The sequence below is a fragment of the Lepus europaeus genome, chromosome 13, assembly GCF_033115175.1.
Source record: "Lepus europaeus isolate LE1 chromosome 13, mLepTim1.pri, whole genome shotgun sequence".
Lineage (NCBI taxonomy): Eukaryota > Metazoa > Chordata > Mammalia > Lagomorpha > Leporidae > Lepus > Lepus europaeus.
In genome coordinates this window covers 50301677-50321583 of record NC_084839.1, presented here as the reverse complement: position 1 = coordinate 50321583, position 19907 = coordinate 50301677, and the positions used below count along the sequence as shown (strand labels likewise).

The following is a 19907-nucleotide window of genomic DNA, read 5'->3' as shown; positions in this document are numbered from 1 at the left end:
GAGAATCAAATCCAGGTACTGCAATATTGGACACAGGCTTTGTAGCTGCTATGCTAACCACTCACTCACCTACACCTCTTTTTCTATATTTTTATTGCTGCCTCAAATTGATATTCAAATATCATGTAACCACCATCTGCACAAAAGTATAAACTTAAAATTAGTAAAAATGTATGATGTATTACCAGAAAATGTCATATAATAGAAAAGTACAAGAGAGATATGTAATCAAATCCCATCTGTCAACTAAGGGCCTATCCAAGTGACGGAACCTCTGTACTTGTTTTCTCCTTGTTAAAACAGGAATAAGACATATATTTCACAAAACAGTGACAAGAATTAATAACAGTGAGGTGCTCAGCATCTGAACATTCCTAGTAAATTTCACACATGTGTGAGCACACACACACACACACACATGCATGCAAACATGCAGTCACTAATTACTGCCATTTCTGTCCAGTGGACCAAATACTTTGTCAGATAATCATTGCCATCATTTTCATATTTTATATAATGCATTTCAGTGACTTCTTATGCCATTTTTGAAATCACTGTACCACTCCTCTGAGTATTCCCAAAATCTTTCTTTTATTTTCCTTTTTTGATAAGATTTATTTATTTATTTATTTATTTATTTATTTTGAAAGTCAGGATTACAGAGAGAGACAGTGCTTCTACCTGCTAATTCACTCTCTAGACAGCTTCAATGGCCAGCACTGAGCCAGGAAGAAGCCAGGAGCCAGGAGCTTCATCTTGGCCCCCCATGTGGGTGGCAGGGGCCCAAACAATTGGGCCACCTTCCTCTGCTTTTCCCACACCATTAGTAGGGATTGGGATCGGAAGTGGAGCAGCAGGAATGCCCACATCATAGGAGGCAGCTTTACCCAATACCGACAATGTGGCCCACCAAAACCTTTCTAAAGGGTACAAATCCATAGATAATTTTAAGAGACTCAGTCTCCAGATTTTCGACTTGCATTTGTATTCTGGAAAACTCATCTGAGATGTGTTTGAGACCTGCTTGCCCTGATTCTCCTTTCCTACCACCCTTTCCACAGTCACCTTTTGAAAGCCAGGCCCTTATCAAGAAGAGCACTATGTAATGATTAAAGGATCAATTCAACAGGAAGATGTGACTATATACATAGATATGCACCCAATGCCAGGGCACCTGGATATTTAAAACAAATGTTAATGGATCCAAAGGGAGACATAGGCTCAGATACAATAGTAATGGAGAACTTCAACACCCCACTTTCAGCAATGGACACATCAACTAGATAGAAAATCAACAAAGGAACAACAGAGCTAATCTACACTATGGACCAAGTGGACCTAACATATCTAAAGAATCTTTCATCCCACAATTGAAGAATATACATTCTTTTCATCAATCCGTGGAACTTTCTCTAAGAGAGACCATATGCTAGACCATAAAGCAAGTCTCAGCAAATTCAAAACTATCAAAACCATACCATGTATCTTTTCTGACCACAATGGAATGAAGCTGAACATTAACAACTCAAGAATCTCTAGAATATATGCAAACACATGGATAATGAACAACATGCTCCTGAATGAACAGTGGGTCATAGAAGAAATCAAAAGTGAAATCAAAAAGTTTCTGAAAATGAGTGATGATGACAATACAACATATCAAAACTTATGGGATATAGCAATAGTGTTAAGAGGGACATTTATAGCAATTGGTGCCTACATCAAGAAATTAGAAAGGCATCAAATGAATGAGCTATAAATGCATCTCAAGGACATAGAAAAATAACAACAAACTGAACCCAAAATTAGTAGGAGGAAAAAAATTATTAAAATTATACAAGAAATAAAAAAATTGAAACAGATACAAAAGATCACTGAAATGATGAGCTGTTTTTTTTTTTTAATAAACAAAACTGATACACCATTGGCCCAAATAATAAAAAAAAGAGGGAGGAAAACAAAATCAATAAAATCAGAACTAAAAAATAAAATACAACAACAGATACCACAGGAATAAAAAGAATCATTAGAAATTACTACAAAGACTGTCTGCCAACAAACTGGAACATCTAGAAGAAATTGATAGATTCCTGGTCACATACTATTTACCAAAATTGAGTCGATGAAGACACAGAAAACCTGAATAGATCAATAGCCAAGACAGAAATTGAATCAGTAATAAAGACCCTCCCAACAAAGAAAAGCCCAGGACCATATGGCTTCACTGCTAATTCTACCAGACTCTTAAATAACTAATTCCAATTCTTCTTAAGCTTTTCAAAACAATTGAAAGGGAGAGAATCCTCCCAAACTCCTTTTATGAAGCCAGCATCACCTTAATTCCTAAACCTGAAAATGATACAACAAAGAAAGAGAACTATAGACCAACAACCCTGATGAACATAGACACAAAATTCCTCAACAAAATACTAGCCATCAGATTCAACAACACATCAGAAAGATCATTCACTCAGATTAAGTAGGATTTTTTCCCTGGTAGGAAGGGATGGTTCAGCATTCACAAATCAATCAATGTCATACATCACTTTAACAAACTGAAGAACAAAAACCATATGATTATCTCAATAGATGCAGAAAAAAGCACTGGATAAAATATAGCATCCTTTCATGATGAAAACCTTAGGCAAATTGGGTATAGAAGGAACATTCCTCAACACAATCAAGGCAATTTATGACGAACCCACCGCTAGCATCTTATTGAATGGGGAAGAGTTGGAAGCATTCCCACTAAGATCTGGAACCAGACAAGTATGCCCACTCTCACCATTACTATTCAATATAGTCCTGGAAGTTGTAGCCAAAGCCATTAGGCAAGAAAAAGAAATCAAAAGAATACAAATTGGAAAGGAGGAAGTCAAACTATCCTTATTTGCAGATGACATGACTCTATATATAGGAGAACCAAAAGACTCCACTGAGAGAATATTGGAACTCATAAAAGAGTTTGGTAAAGTGACAGATATAAAATTAACACACAAAAATACATAGCCTTTATATACACAATTTTATGACTCGGAAAGAGTCCTATGAATTCTAAAATCAATCCCATTCACAATAACTACAAAAATATTTAAATACCTTAGAATAAATTTAACCAAGGGGGTCAAAGATCTCTATGAAAAAAATTACAAAATATTAAAGAAAGAAATAGAAGACAAAATTAAAAAATGGAAAAATCATCCATGTTTGTGGATTGGAAGAATTAATATAAAAATGTCCCTACTAACAAAAGCAGTTCACAGATTCAATGTGATACCAATCAAAACACCAAGAACACTCTCCTCAGATCTAGAAAAAAAATGATGCTAAAATTCAAATGGAAACACAAGAGACCCCAAACAGCTAAAGAAATCTTATACAACGAAAAGCTGTAAGCATCACAATACCAGCTTTCAAGGCATACTACAGGGCAGTTATAATCAAAACAGCCTGGTACTGGCAAAAAAACAGACGAGTAGACCAATGGAATGGAATAAAAACGCTAGAAATTAATCCATGCATCAACAACCAACTCATCTTTCACTCTTCAACAAATGGTGCTGGGAAAACTGAAAGTTTTGTATGTATGAAGTATGAAACAAGAGCCCTACTTTACACCTTACACATAAATACATTCAAAATGGATCAAGGACCTAAATCTACAATCCAATAACATGAAATTACTAGAGAACACTGGAGAAACTCTGCAAGACATTCGCATAAGCAGTCTTCTTGGAAAAGACCCCAGAAGCACAGGCAATCAAAGCCAAAATTGACAAATGGGATTATATCCAGCTGAGAAGCTTCTGCACTGCAAAAGAACACAGCAAAGAGGCAACTGACAGAATGGGAGAAAAGATTTGCAAACTATGCAACTAATACAGGATTAATATCTATAATCTATAAAGAACTCAAGAAACTCAACAACAACAAAACAATCCAGTTAAGAAATGGGCAAAAGGGGTCAGTGTTGTCGGCATGTTGAAATGAAAAATATCTAGGACTAGCTGCTGCTAAATACCAATTGCTTTTTGCTTCTGTACTGCACTGCTTGCTCAATGACTTAATGCAGGATGTCCAGCGTAAGAAAAGGGGGGGGAGGGTAATTGTACCTCCATGATAGGCTTCACAAACTCCAAAAAGACGGGAATGCCCAATTCTCAGAAAACAAAACTTAGTAAATACTTCCTGAAATTAGTGGTCTCCCACTTCCCTGTGTGACCACTTCCTTGTGTAACACATAGTCCCCAGATGGTACTCAATAAAATGCTCATATTTAGGTAACTGCCATAAAAAGAATAAGGAACTAGCATACGTGTGTGATGACAGATGTACTTGTTTACTCAAGCATATAAAAACGCTGAGAAGGAGAGAGGCAGGGCTTCTCATCCCCACACTGTACTATGTTGTATGTGTCGGTGGGAGCCCCAGCTAGCTAGCAATAAAACAATAAATCCTCTTGCCCTTGCATCTGTGACTGTATTTTGTGGGTTAACTGGGAAAGGTCTTGGACCCCATAATTCAACAGGCACAGCAGGTAAAGCTGCTGCCTGCAGTGTTGGCAACCCATATGGGGCTGGTTTGAGACCCAGCTGCTCCACTTTCCAATCCAGCTCTCTGCTATGGCCTGGAGCCAGGAGCTTCAGATTGGCCCAGTTCTGGCTGTTGTGACCATTTGGGGAGTGAACCAGTAGATAGAAGATGTCTCTCTCCCTGTCTCTCTCTCTCCCTCTTTCTCCCTCTCTCTGCCTCTCTGTAACTCTGCCTTCCAAATAAGTAAATCTAAAAAAAAAAAAGAAAAGAAAAGAAAAGAAAAAGGAAGGAAGAAAGAAACAGACTGTTAGATTAAAAAAAAAAAAGGAAATGGACAAAGGACATGAGCAGAGATTTTTCAAAAGAGGAAATTCAAACGGCCACATGTCGATATGAAAAATGCTCAGGATCACTAGCCATCAGGGAAATGCAAATCAAAACCTTAATGAGGTTTCTCCTCACCTCAGTTAGAATGGCTCTCATACAGAAATCCATAAATAATAAATGTTGGCAAGGATGTAGGGGGAAAGGTACCTTAATCCACTGTTGGTGGAAATGTAAACTTGTGCAGATAATGTGTAAGACTGTATGAGGAAATACCTCAGAAATCTGAATACAGATCTACCATACAATCCAGCCATCCCACTCCTGGGAATTTACCCAAAGGAAATGGAATCAGCATATGAAAGAGTTATCTATACCCCTTGTTCACTGAGCTCAATTCACAACAGCTAAGACATGGAATCAAATCAGATGTGCATCAACTGATGACCTGATAAAGAAATTATGGTATATATACACTAAGGAGTAGTACACAGTGGTAAAGAAAGAAAGGAAAGAGAGAAGGAAGGAAGGAAGGAAGGAAGGAAGGAAGGGAGGGAAGGAAGGAAGGAAGGAGGGAAAGAGGGAGGGAGGGAGGGAGGGAGGGAAGGAAGGAGGGAGGGAGGGAGGGAGGGATTGTCTTTTGCAACAAAATGGATGCAACTGGAAACCATTATACTTAGTGAAATAAGCCAGTCTGAAAAAGACAAATTCCGTATGTTTTCTCTGATCTGTGGTACTAACAGAGTACTTAAAAGGTAATCTATGGGAATGAGATGGAGACTTTGAGATTTGATGATTATTTACAGTCTTTGTCTTGACTGTTGCGGAACAGTGCTTTTTTCTTCATACTATTTGTTGAACTGTTTACGTAGTATAGGGTTAACCTTTTGAGAATAAAGTAAACTGAAAATAGATCTTTGTAAAAAGTCAGAGTGGAGGGCCAGCACTGTGACACAGTAGGATAATCCTCCACCTGTGGCACCGGCATCCCATATAGGTGCGGTTTCTAGTCACGGCTGCTCCTCTTCTAACTCTCTGCTATGGCCTAGGAAATCAATAAAATATGGTCCAAGCACTTGGGCCCCTGCACCTGCATAGGAGACCTGGTGGAAGCTCTTAGCTCCTGGTTTCAGATCGTCCTAGCTCTGGCTGTTGCAGCATTTTGGGGAATAATTCAGTGGATGAAGACCTGTCCCTCTGTCTCTCCCTCTCAGTGTCTGTAACTCTACCTCTCAAATAAATAAATAAAATCTTAAAAAAAAAAAATCAAGAGTGAGAATAGGAGAGGGAGGAGGAAGAAAGGTGGGAGCATAGGCAGGAGGAGAGTTGGATGGGAAGAATCACTATGTTCCTAAATCTGTATATAAAAAATACATGAAATTTGTATATCTTAAATAAAATTTTTTAAAAACAGAAAAAAATCAATGAGATTTTGTAAATTTTCCTTGAATTTGTGGAGCCTCCTCATCCCATTTAGTATAAAAGGAGGACATTATTTTCAATAAAAATGTAAATTAAGTAATTTTAAAAAGAAAGAAAAGCTCTTTTCAAAGGGCCTGTTTTCATCTATTTTTAATTCTACCCTCATACAAGCCCCAAAAATATTAAAATGTCCAGGATTTTAACATTTTCATTAAGAAGTAAATTTCTGATACAAATTTACTTGGTTAATGTTTATCATACTTTTAAAACATATTTATGATTTTTATTAATTTTATTGTGATAATTGTAATAGTAACTCAATCCAGAAGGACAATATTCAGAGCTTTATTGTAAAAAGAAATAAAGAGAAATCACTACATTTATCTACATGTATCTGTGTGTACACACACACACACATACTCACAGGGGTACTTCAAAAAGTTTACATAGGGTGCACATTACGAAAAACATTACATGGATTTCAATTTTTTTCCGCACCAAAACAAGCTTATCTTTTCATTCCATTTTCATGCAACCCTTTTGAAGAACCCTTGTCCACATTGCAATGACGTAAGGAACTATTTTAAACGAATGACAGTAGATATTAAATCACTACAGCATTCCATTGGATGAGTTTCCAAGAGTGATGCAAAATTTTAAATTACAAATATTAATATTTACAATAAGACATTGTATTTGAAAAATCTGTATGTGGGATGAAACAGAAATTAAACAATTTAATTCTTTGAAGAGTTGGGAGGTGGGGTGGGGTGTGACCTCTGACAAGGTGAACTCTGAAACGCCGTCCAGGCATCAAGTCCAGGTAGCTCCGCTTCAGGTAAAGCTACCGCCAGCCCCAAACCCCGCTCGCTTTCCTACTCCAGCGTTCTCCGCCGAGGCACAGCGCAGCGCTCCCTCCGCCACCCTCCAGACACCGGCGACCCTAGCTCCTCCGCACTCCCGGTTCCCGGCCCCCGGCCCGCCGTCCGGCGCAGGCGCGCTGCGCCTCTCTCCCACCCGGGGTGCTGTGTCATGGCCGAACGGAAGTGCCCTCCTCCTCCCCTGCACCTCACCCCGCGAAAGGGCATCCTCAAGAAGGCAGGCTCTTTCCGCAGCTCGCCCCCTCCTCCTCCCATTACACTACTTTGACCTGCCGTTAGCAGGGGGTCCCCTACCCTGCACTCTCCCGAACACCTCGTAGTCCACGGATTTCAGCGGGCCGGCGGTGGACATGGCGGCGGCAAGCCCTCTGCCGAGAAGCCGGAGCGGGGTTCGGCGCGCGGCGACTGCAGCGGCCGCGAGAGAGAGGAGGCACATGGGACCGCTGGGCGCACCCCGCGCCTGTCACCGGCCCGGGACGCGAGCGCGCCGGGGTCACGCGTCGAAAGACGGCAAATGAGACGGCGGGCCCGGCAACCGGACGCCTGGAGGGAAGAGGTTGTTGGGCCCGGGCGTCCGAAGCCTCTGTCCCTGCGCCTGGGGAGCCGCACTGGCTTCCCGGGAAGGATGCGCTGCCTCCGCCTTAACTCACCGGGGCTCCTTTCTCAATGTTTGGGAATAAAAATCGGATGTGCCCTGCCCGAAAATGCGTCCCGGCCTCCGCTAGCTTTATTAAAGTATAATTGATGAGAATTGTATACTATTCGAATCTGTGGTGTACAAGATTGTTTTCATATGCGTACATGTGTATTGTAAAATGATAAGCTAATTAACATCCAGCACCTCACATACTTGTTTGTGGCAAGAACATTGAGATTTAATTAAAAATCTTCAAGTGTATGTTATTAACTATAGTCCCCATGCTCTGCAATAGGTCTGTGTAAATTATTCATGGTAATTGAAACTTTGTACCCTTGAACCAGTATCTCCCTATTTCCCATTCCTTCTCCAGCCTCAAGATTTGCTTTTGAAATGAAGGACCTGCTAGCTTGGCGGCTGAGGGTATTTGGAGAGTGAATTAATTATAAAATGTTTAGGCCACCGCCAAATCAATCTGTTGATTTTGAGCCAGCTCATAAGATGAAATTTGTATCCATTTCAGCTCTTCTGCTAAGTCAGAAAGATATGAATCCATATTCTAAATGGATTGTGATTTTTCTGGAACAAGGAAGTTTAAAAATTTTGAACTCTCATGCTAGTTTCTAGAAACGGGGAAAAAAGGTAATTATCTCACATGTCCCATCATACAGTTTTTTTATGGTCTTGGTTATTGTTCAGCAACATCTCAATTCCTATAAAGTTGAGGCAGTGGATAGTTAAGAGAATTTTATTTCCTGGCAATATATTATAAAATCTTAATTTGGGGCCACCGTCGCTGGTAAAGCCACAGCCTGCAGTGCTGGCATCCCATATGGACGCAGGTTTGAGTCCCAGCTGTTCTTTTGATCCAGCTCTCTGTTATGGCCTGGGAAAGCAGTAGAAGATGGCCCAAGTCCTTGGGAGACCAGAAGAAGCTCCTGGCTTCAGATCAGCACAGCTCTGGCCATTGTGGCCATCTAAGGAGCGAACAAGTGGATTGAAGACTGACTCTCTGTCTCTCTGTCTCTCTCTCGCTCTCTCAGCAACTCTGCCTTTCAAATGAATAGATCTTTAAAAAAAAAAAAAATTTAAAACAACCCACCACTCCAAAGGATCTGGACACTGGTAGATAATCTGTTACCTTCTAGAATTTCAAGATCTTCTACATGTAAGGATTTGCATTTCTCAATTTATTTGTCAGCTTCAATATCTTTACATATTTCTTTGCATCTGGCCACACAGTTAAAATAATCCACTGCAGTTTGATTCCATAGTATATGCTAATTCTACTAAGAAACCTCAAAAACCATATAAAACTTGGTTAGAATGTGGTTAAATTTTTAAGTAAAATATATTCTGTAGATGTTAATTTATATATATATATATATATTTTTTTTTTTTGACAGGCAGAGTGGATAGTGAGAGAGAGACAGAGAGAAAGGTCTTCCTTTTTGCCGTTGGTTCACCCTCCAATGGCTGCTGCGGCCAGCGCATCGTGCTGATCTGAAGCCAGGAGCCAGGCACTTCTCCTGGTCTCCCATGCGGGGGCAGGGCCCAAGGACCTGGGCCATCCTCCACTGCCTTCCCGGGCCATAGCAGAGAGCTGGCCTGGAAGAGGGGCAACCAGGATAGAATCCGGTGCCCCAACCGGGACTAGAACCCGGTGTGCCGGCGCTGCAAGGCGGAGGATTAGCCTGTTAAGCCACTCCGCCGGCCGCTAATTTATAATTTTATATAATGAATGAGGTCTCAGTTTATTACAAAGACCTCACAACATCCTTCTTCCTCTCGGTCTCCCTTCCAGTTCATTCTACGCAAATTATAGAATGGGAGTGGGAGGTGGCATTTGGCCCCACAGTTAAGATGCTGTTTGGGACTCCCCCATGCCATATCAGAGTTCCTAGGAATCTCAACTCAGCTTCTGATTTTAACTTCCTGCTAATGTGCATCCTGAGAAGCAGCAGATGGTGGCTCAACTACCTGGGTTCCTGCCATGCATGTGGGAGCCCAGGGTAAAGCTCCAACACCTATTTCAGCCTGACCCAGTCCTGCTTGTTGTGGATATTTGGAGAGTGAACCAACGATTGGAAGTCAATATCCATCTCTCTCCATATCTATATCTCTCTCCCATTCAAATAAAATGAAAATAAACTTTTTTAAAAATTGTATAATCGAAATAGATTTTTTTATCCTCAAATATCTTCAGAACCTCACTACTGCATTCAGAATAAAACAAGTTCTTCAGCCTCCAGTAACCTCCTAGTTACCATTTACCTGACAATCCTGCAGGTTACCTACAGTCAAGGTATTCTGGATTATTATTCTCTCTGAACAGAGGGGTTTAAAAGAAAAAAAAAAAAACAACTTTGCTCTTGGGTTTGCTTTATCTGGAACACCTCCTCCTACTCCAAAATTGTCCCCTATCCTGTCCAGTCACCTTTACAAGTGCTCAGCAGCTTTCATCCTAGTTGTTTATTTGGTTTGTCTTCCTCAATAGTTCATATGTGTTTTCCAAGTCACCAACTAGGAAGGCTGACATTTTCCTTTCTTAATCAGCCTTTGACTTTTCTCCACACTTACCCTAGAGTATCTCTATACCAATTATTATGTAGCTTTATTTTAATTTTAAATGTGCTATAGCAACAATTGACATTTGCTTAGCTAAAAAATTTACTGTGTCTGCCAACAGCAGAACATTAACAAATGGAAATTTTTGTGTACCATTTCAGCATGAATTGCCAATGATATGTGATTCTAAGATATCTGAAATTTTAATCAAATCTTCTAAATGTTAGATAGTTTTAAGTAACAAAAACATCTAGAGAAATTATTGAAAATAGAAAGGGAAAATAATTTATAATCCTAACATTATTATAACAGTTATGTTTTCTCTTCATATACACATTTTAAGTAGTTACAACATGAATTCAGTGTTTATTCTTTGCCATACTGAGTGCTTTCCAATGAATATTTTAACTGGCTGTAACTGTAAATTTACCTACTAAGTACCTGTTGTTAACATATTCAGGCTGGCTCTCATTTTTCACTGCCATAAAAAATAGTTCGAAGGAAATATTCATGCGGAGCTTCTTTTTCCTATGTTTACATTAGGAATAGAGTTTAGACTATTTTTAAAACCAAATACATCTGGGGCTGGCACTGTGGTGCAGCGGGTTAAAGCCCTGGCCGGAAGCGCCGGCATCCCATGTGGGTGCCGGTTCTAGTCCCAGCTGCTCCTCTTCCAACCCAGCTCTCTGCTATGGCCTGGGATAGCAGTGGAAGATGGCCCAAGTCCTTGGGCCCCTGTGTCCACATGGGAGACCCAGACAAAGCTCCTGGCTCTGGCCATCAGGGGAGCGAACCAGAAGATGGAAGACCTCTCTCTGTATCTACCTCTCTGTGTAACTCTTTCAAATAAATAAAATAAATCTTTAAAATAAAATACACCTAGAGATAATGGCATGTATTGTTTTTGATACATATTGCCAAATTGTTTTTCAAAGAGCCTTACCAATTTAAATGCAAGTGTAATATTACCAGTGCTGTATGATATATTTGGCTTATTAAGCAAATGTATGCAGACTCTTCACATGTGGCGAATGATTAAATTATGTGAAAAGTTTGGGTTTTGTAACCTGAACAATAGCTTTGAAATAATCAGACTCTGAGTTATCACTGGTTGAAAGTAAAAGCTAGTCAAATCATTACCTGCCTTAAACCCTTTTAAAAACTTTGTTTTTCATGTAGGAAAAGACAGTACATGGCAAAAGAAAATTGTGCCCATACAATATGGGTATAAAAGATAACCCGGGGGCTGGTGTCATGGCGGAGTAGGCTAAGCCTCCTCCTGCATTGCCGGCATCCCGCATGGGTTCCAGTTTGTGTCCTGGCTGCTCCTCTTCCAATTCAGCTATCTGCTATGGTCTGGGAAGGCAGTAAGGATAGCCCAAGTGCTTGGGCTCCTGCACCCATGTAGGGGACCCAGAAGAGGCCCCTGGCTCCTGGTATGGGATCAACCCAGCTCTGGCCATTGCATCCATTTGAGGAGTGAACCAGCAGATGGAAGACCTTTTTTTCTGTCTCTCCCTCTCTCTGTGCTTTTCAAAAAAATAAATAAAATCTTAAAAAAAAAAAAAATAAGATAACCTGGCACCAGAACCTGTGAAATAAAGATGGATAATACCATATCTCGATGTCCAAATGTCATTTGAACTGTGAATGTACCACCTGTAAATCTCTAATCCATCACAAAAGTTCTCTTCAGAGTGATTTGTGGAGTGATTTCTTGGAAATTTTATATTAAGGTATAGTTTATTTCATGGGCAAACAAAGTTACTTTATCCATCTAAATATTTTTGTAATCATATACTGAAAGAGCAGGATTCAACAGTATACAAATTGTTAACTTCCACAAGGAAAGAGGCACAAGTAAGCCAATTTCATGAAGTGACTCCTTCATGAAATAAATACTTCATAGGTAAAGAAGTGGTTAGACAATTATTACTAAACTTAATTCAAAATCATTAGATACAAGCCTGTTAGCTGAGTAAGTAGCTAGTTTCCCAGAAGAGGATTTTGTCTCATCACAACTTACCAGAAAACCGCTTAAGCATTTTTATCAGGAAGGCATGTCTTCCTAGAATGAGATTCTGTCCCTGGTTTGAATAAAGTTTTATTTTTCACGGTCCAATTTCACATTAAAAATTCAGAAGGACATGTCATGTTAGAGCATCTTCCCTGTCCCAGCTTGGTACTGCTCAAGCTAAGGTGGTAAGAAGGGCATGGTGGATTCCACCCCTCTGCTTGCCTTAGTTTCCCCCACGTAGCTGAGCATCAGAAAGAACAGGTACCATGTGGGCTTTCTGGGTTTGGCAAATATCCAAAGCTATTTCACTCTTTTACCAGATCCTTTCTGGGGGGAATCAGAGCTTTATTCCAACAGGGATTCCTAACTGCTGCTCCCTTGACAGGCAATGCCTGTACTGCATACAACCCCACCTCAGCCTCTGTTCTAAATGCTAAGGCTCCCATCTCCTTCTGCTAGGACAGAGTAGCTGCAGCAAGAAGGCCAAGTGGATGGGAATCCATTTTAAACCAACCATGGGACCAGATCCCGCCCTCGCATCACTCATCCAATTGCAGGGACACCTATCTCTGCCCTAGCACTGATAGAGGTCACAGAGTGCTCTGAATCCAACTGCCTCTCTTAACTGAGCTTGGAAGTCATTATTGGAGGCTCTGCAGCCACAGCCTTTCCTCTGTACTTTCCTCAGCCATGGGGCAACTACCATTCCATTCTAGTGCTCTCTCCCTCTCTCTCTCTCTCTCTCGATAGGAGGGAAAAGCCACATCTCCTCAGTCTTTTCCCAAAGAACTCCTCTGCAGCAGAGCAGCAGTGGTTGTCAGGCTAAGAATCTTAAATTCTTTTTTAAATATCCCTCATGCACAACTCAGGGGTCTAGCATCTCATCTTGAAATGTAGGTAGTAACTATGGTTTGTTTTCAGGTCTCAGCTAACACAGACAAAATTCCCATTTTCCAAATCAATACAATTCAAAATATAAAACATGTTTGGATCCTGATTTGAATATGTAAGCTAAACAAGACATTTTTGAGACTGCTGGGGGAATTTGAGCATAGGTTGATTATTAAATATTACCAAATCATCATAAATTTTGCTTATCTGTGATAACGGCCTTGTGGGTTTGCATTTTTTAAAAGGCCTATGGGGGCTTGCATTGTGGTGCAGCAGGTTAGGCCACCCTGCTTGCAGTGCTGGCATGTCATGTGGGCACTGGTTTGAGTCCCTGCCGCTCCACTTCTGATCCAGCTCCCTGCTAATGTGCCTGGGAAAGCAGCAGAGGATAACCCAAGTCCTTGGGCCCCTGCACCTGCATGAGAAACCAGGAGGAAGCTCCTGGCTCCTGGCTTCAGACTGGCTTAGCCCCAGCCGTTGCAGCCATTTGGGGAGTGAACCGGTAAATGGAAGCCCTCTCTCATTCTAATTCTGTCTTTCAAAACAAATAGGATAAATCTTTAATAAATAAATAATAAAAGGCCTCTCTGCTAGAAGTGTATACTGAAATATGTAAGGGTGCTATGATATGATATTTGGGATTTGCTTTAAACTCCTTGGGGATGCAGGTTAGGACAGTTTAGGAATAAACTTGGCAAATTGGTAATGGTTTTGGAAACTAGGTCATGGGTACATGGGCGTTGGTTATACTATTCTCTTATTTTGTCTATGTTTGAGATTTTCATGTCAAGCCCAAGCTTCAAAATAAAAAGAATTAATTTCATTCCACAAAATGCTTAACATCCTCAAAACTATCAAGGTCATCAACAATAAAGTAAGCCTGGGAAACCCAAAGAGGAAACTAAGGAGATATGAGGACTAAATGTAATGCAGTGTCCTGGATGTGATACAAAAAAAAAACAAGGAAATTTGAAAAAAATATGGATTTTAATTAATAATAATCAGATATCAATATTTATTCCTTAATTGTGACAATGTACCTATTTATTATGTTTAACAATGGTTCAAAGATGTCATTTATTATTAATTTTAGGATAATACAGAAAACTGGGTATGGGGTACATTGGAACTGTATACTATCTTCACAACAATTTTATAAATCTAAAACTGTTCTTTTTTTAAAAAAAAAAAAAGATTTATTTTATTTATTTGAAAGACAGGGTTACATAGAGAAGTAGAGATAGAGAGAGAGAGGTCTTCCATCCACTGGTTCATTCCCCAGATGGCCGCAATGGCCAGAGCTGTGCCCATTCGAAGCCAGGAAACAGGAGCTTCTTCCAGGTCTCCCATGTGTGTGCAGGGGCCCAAGGACTTGGGCCATCTTCCACTGCTATCCCAGGCCACAGCAGAGAGCCAGATCGGAAAAGGAGCAGCCGGAACTAGAACATTGCCCATACGCGATGCCAGCACTTCAGGCCAGGGCTTTAACCTGCTGCGCCACAGCGCCAGCTCCTAAAACTGTTCTAAACTTAAAAGTTTACCTTTAAAAAGTATATTTTCAAATTTTATTATAATATTTTAGAATAACTTCTCACTGTAGTACATAAGCAGAATCACTATTTCAGTACACAGGTATGTAACCCTAGTGTTTGCCAACTCCTAAATCAGACTCAGGCAAAGACAGGACCAAACACTTAATTTCAAAGCATTCAAACAGATCTTAATGGTCAATAATCAAAGATACTAATAGTCCTCTCAATAACTCCCTAACCCATTTAATATCCAATATTAGATCTGTTTCTATTTTAAACTGTCTAAAGTGGAATATCTTTTCTAAAACTGACCTTGACCAATGCAATTCCTGGGGGCAAAATCTCCACAATGGAATTAGATCACAGATTAAGCAGAATGAAATTCAAATATGCCATCCTCCTAGTGATGAAAAAACACTAAAATTTTCCAGATTTACAGAGAAGAAATGAAGAAGGTGAGGAGAAACTGACTTAAGAATGGTAATGAAACTAAGCATAGAGCTTTTGAAGAACATGTTGCTGTTTAAAGACTATAGGATACAGGCTTGGGTGATCTATACTCTTTATATTAGTTATTTCCTACACACATGTTTAGTACCTACTTGATTTGCAGCTGTATTGTTTTATTTTGAGAAAAATTAATGGAAATAATAACATTAAAAAGAATTCTTCCTGTGCATTGTTTAAATGGATCATAATTTCTGGTCTGTTACTGCCACCTACCAACTATCCAAGGCAAGGCAGGTCACGTTTACAGAATCACTTTGTCTTTTAGGAAAGTGAATGTCACTTAAATTATCTCTCATTTCAGTTTTAATTAATGCATTCTATAGTGCATACTGTATACAGTGAATACTACACCCTTAAATGACAAGAAATAAGTTCTTTCAGGCTCTTCAACAGAAGACTTAAACATGAAAGCATCGTGACCATGAATTACTATTAGATATGGATGTTACAGGAAAAACAAAACTTACATGAACATTCATTCATAAAGGTTGGTTGAACTCATATTATAACATGCAGCATATGCTTCATATTGTACTTTTTTTTACTACATCCCTTAATATTAACCCCTTAAAAGACCTTGCCTAACTCCTCAAGGAGAAAATAAAACCCACAAAAGCTACTGCTAATTTCTAGCTAAATGGCAGAGTAAAGTTCTTAGCCCTCCTGTGGAACCAGTGAAACAAAAACTGAAGTTCTGGAAGACAACTGCAGCCAGTACTTGAGAAGTGAGCTCTACATTTGATATGGCTTTTATTATTCAGACATTTACCAAATCTTAAACTGTGCAATGGTGAAAATGCAATAAAGCAAGCAGAAATCTTCTAAGAGATTAAAAAGTGAGCAGTTTTTGGCAGTTCCATGGTACTAGTTAGGGAAAATGTATAGCTCATGGCCTGCCAAGGAAGATGAGCTTTGACCAATTCCCCTGATTCCTGTTCACATCTCCGAGGACACTCTAGGAGTAAAGGCAAATTGGAAATAGGTCAGTTCTCCTAAAGCCTGCAATGGCTAAAATGAGCTCAATCCCTGATAACATCAGATGACCTGACCCTATTTTTATTTTACTTTCTTTTTTAAAATTTATTTATTTTATTTGAAAGGCAGAGTAACAGAGAGAGAAGGAGAGACAAAGAGTGTGAGAGAGATCTTTCATCCGCTGGTTCATCCCCCAAATGGCCACAAAAGCCACAGCTGGGCCAGAACGAAACCAGGAGCCAAGAACCTTCCTTCTTGGGCTCCCACATGGGTTCAAGGGCTCAAGCACTTGAGTTATTTTCTGCTACTTTCCAAGGCTCATTAGCTGGGAGCTGGATTGGAAGTGGAGCAGCCTGGACTTGAACAGGTGCCCATATGGGATGCCGGCGTTGCAGGTGGCACCTTAACCCAGTATGTCACAGCGCTAGCCCTGACCTGAACCTATTCTAGCTGCTGCCAATAAAAAAGTTAAATATTTGTAGGGGATAATAGTATCAACCAGATCCCTTATTACTTTTTCCTGAAATTAAAAATAATACCAAGCTTGCCAGGAAGAAGGTCCAAAAGACAGAAAAGTGAGAGAAAAACAGACACACAAGTAATCTAGACACTGCAATTATCTGACACAGATGTTTTAAAGAGTAGGAGTATGAGCTCACAAGAAAAACATTGTGAGATTACCAATTGTATTTTCATTTATAAAATTAATTTTCATTTTATTTACTTGAAATACAGAGTGACAGAGAGAACTGGAGAGACAGAAAAAGAGAGATCTTCCACCTGTTTGTTCACTCCACAAATGCTTACCATAGCCAGGGCTGGGCCAGAGCTCCATGTTGGGTGGCAGGGATCTAAGTAGTTGCACCTTCATCATCTGCTGCCTTTCCAGGGGAATTAGCAGGAAGCTGGATCAGAAGTGAAGTAGCTAGGACTCAAACTAGCACTATGATGTGGGATATGGGTGTCCCAAGATCCAGCTTAGACCACTGTGCCACGACAGCCACCTTTTAAGTGTATATTTGAGGATAAATATAATGAATTTATATTGATACCAACATAGTCAGCTGTGATATTTTTTTCCCAACAATTGTGTTCTGTCCCCTGAATCTCCAATGTGCCTTAGCCCACTCGACCAGACAGAATTTCTAGTTCCTTGATTAAGAAACTTTTCCCAGAACTATGATACACCATACTTTCAGGACTCTTAACAAACCAAAAGTGCTCCAAAGTGATTCCTAAGACATGCTGTGTAAAGAGTTAGATAAATGAATTCTGAGGTATGTGTTTTGCACTGTTTCCCAGAGAGTCCTATGAAAATTACTCATGGCACCTAGCTTATAGTCTATCGTCCTCTGAATACATTCCCTTCCCTTTATTACTTTCCCATTTCTCTACCACTGTAACCTATGCTTCCCAAATAAACTACATGAATGGAAGACCTTTTTCAAAGTCTGCTTCTGGGGAAAGTCAAAACTTAGACACTAGGTTACACAGTTACACACAAGGAGACATTTGCTAAAATTTGCTTATTAAGTACAACAAAGGCAGGGATTGGAGAGCAAAGGAGCATTATTATAAATTTAACATAATCAAACTCTGGGGGAAAAGAAGGAAAAACTCTGTAAAATATCCATTGAAGTATCTAATTTCCATATGAATTTTCCCCATTTATAAAATGCCCTCCTGTTTATCCTCATTACCAGTTTAGATCACTTCAACACCTGCAAAATAACTGAATCGTTCACAAAACTATCTGAATAGTTTCAACAAATAGCATTCAAAAATATCTGAATATTTCTCCAAAACTTTATTCCAGAAACAACTAGATAATAACAATACTATAGCTTAGTATGTTACATTGTGTGTGCAAGATCCTCTAGGATCTGATTAGACCTCACTTTTGTGCAAGGCCCTAATAGCCTTTTAATCTAGCTGCACACTACAGTCACTTGAGGAGCGTCCTCCCATCTTAGAGACTTTAATTTAATTAATATGAGGTTGGGCCAGTGTATTAGTTTTTTGTTACTTGAACTAAAATATATGACAGAAGCTACTTAAGAAGAAAGTTTATTTCAGCTTAAAGTTTTGGAAATTCACAGTCCAAGGTTGGGCAGGACCCTTCGTCCAATGCCTGATTAGGGCAATGGATTACAGAACATGTGCAGAAGAAGAATCATAGGTTAAGTCAGAAAGCAGAAAGAGAACTACTGGGTCAGACTTAGGCCTGTATAACTAAACCTCTCTTGCAAACTATCTTCTGAAGGTCCACTTCCAGGGATCTAAAGACCTCTTACTGGGCCCACCACCTAAATGCCATAATAAGATAAAGTCTCCACCCTTAATCCATTCAACATTAATATCAATCAATTAACCATTAACATAATAAGACTTATTGAGGAATATGCCTTCATTACATGGGCTTTTAGGAGACATCCAAATTATTTTTTTAAGATTTATTTATTATTTGAAAGGCAAATTTTCACAGAGAGGCAGAGGCAGAGAGAGAGATAGAGAGGTCTTCCATCCACTGGTTCACTCCCCAGATGGCTGCCAACAGGTGGAGCTGCGATGATCTAAAGCCAGGAGCCAAAAGCTTCCTCTGGGTCTCCCACGTGGGTGCAGGGGCCCAAGGACTTGGGCCATCTTCTTACTGCTTTCCCAGGCCATAGCAGAGAGCTGGATCGGAAAGTGGAACAACCGGGACTCGAACTGGCATCCATATGGGACACCGGCTCTGCAGGCAGCAGCTTTACCCGCTATGCCACAGCGCCGCCTCCCCCCCCAAATTATTTTTTAAACTATAACAGGCCAGACATCATCATTTTTTAAAACGAAAGTCTCCCAGGTAGTTCTAATGTTTAGTCAGGGTTGAGAAAAACTGATCTGAGGGATTGTGATGATTTTTACGTAATATTCGCTCTTTTGCAAAGTGATTTTGATAAAGTGTAGCATATACAAACTAAAATAAGCTGAAAACAGTGAAATGTAAGGTAATTGTTTATCTGGTTTATCATTCAGGCCCAGATTGCTGCATCTAATAGTTTGGAAGAATCTAATCACTTCAAAAATACCTAGCTGACAAGACCTAGAAAAGCTTTTACGCTGATGACAAAAGGAACTGTGGCATGTGAATATGCTCACCCTTCTGAGGTTATACATTTCAATACACATTAATTTAAAAACGCATGTGATAAACTAACAAAAGCACACAATGAGAGGTGCTGATAACAATTTTCAGTTCTTCCTCATGAAAGAATTTAGGAGTTCCTTGGTCATTATAACCAAAGAAGTAGTTTATTTTCACATACCAGCTTGTTTCAGTTCTCCAAGACAGCTTATCCTCATCCATGCATCAAGGTACCACTGCCCAACACCTCACTGTAGAAGGCAAATGTAAAGTGCAAAGGGAGAACTGCATTTGGCACAGAGGTTAAAGCACCACTTGAAATGCCTGAATCCCATATGGGAGTCCCAGGGTTCATATCCTGACTCGGGTTTGATCCAGCTTCCTGCTAAAGCACACCCTGGGAGGCAGGAGAGTATGGCTCGAGTACTCGAGTCCCTGGCACCCATGTAGCAGGCCTGGAATGAGTTACAGCTCCCAGTTTCAGGTTGGC

The 19907-nt window shown here is 39.9% G+C and overlaps 1 protein-coding gene across 3 annotated transcripts in view; it reads right to left on the bottom strand.

Annotated features, from left to right (window-relative positions):
- The window catches only part of ACYP2 (acylphosphatase 2), a 321268-nt gene that overhangs the window by 162113 nt on the left and 139248 nt on the right, over positions 1 to 19907 (bottom strand). Inside the window, exon 1 of one of the 3 annotated variants that reach the window (XM_062209435.1) lies at positions 7455 to 7792. The exons of the other annotated variants lie outside the window; for them this stretch is intronic. Coding sequence (XP_062065419.1) covers positions 7455 to 7596 — 142 coding nt within the window. The 5' untranslated portion in view covers positions 7597 to 7792. Of the gene's footprint in view, positions 1 to 7454; positions 7793 to 19907 lie in introns of those variants that run through there. 3 annotated transcript variants of the gene reach the window in all.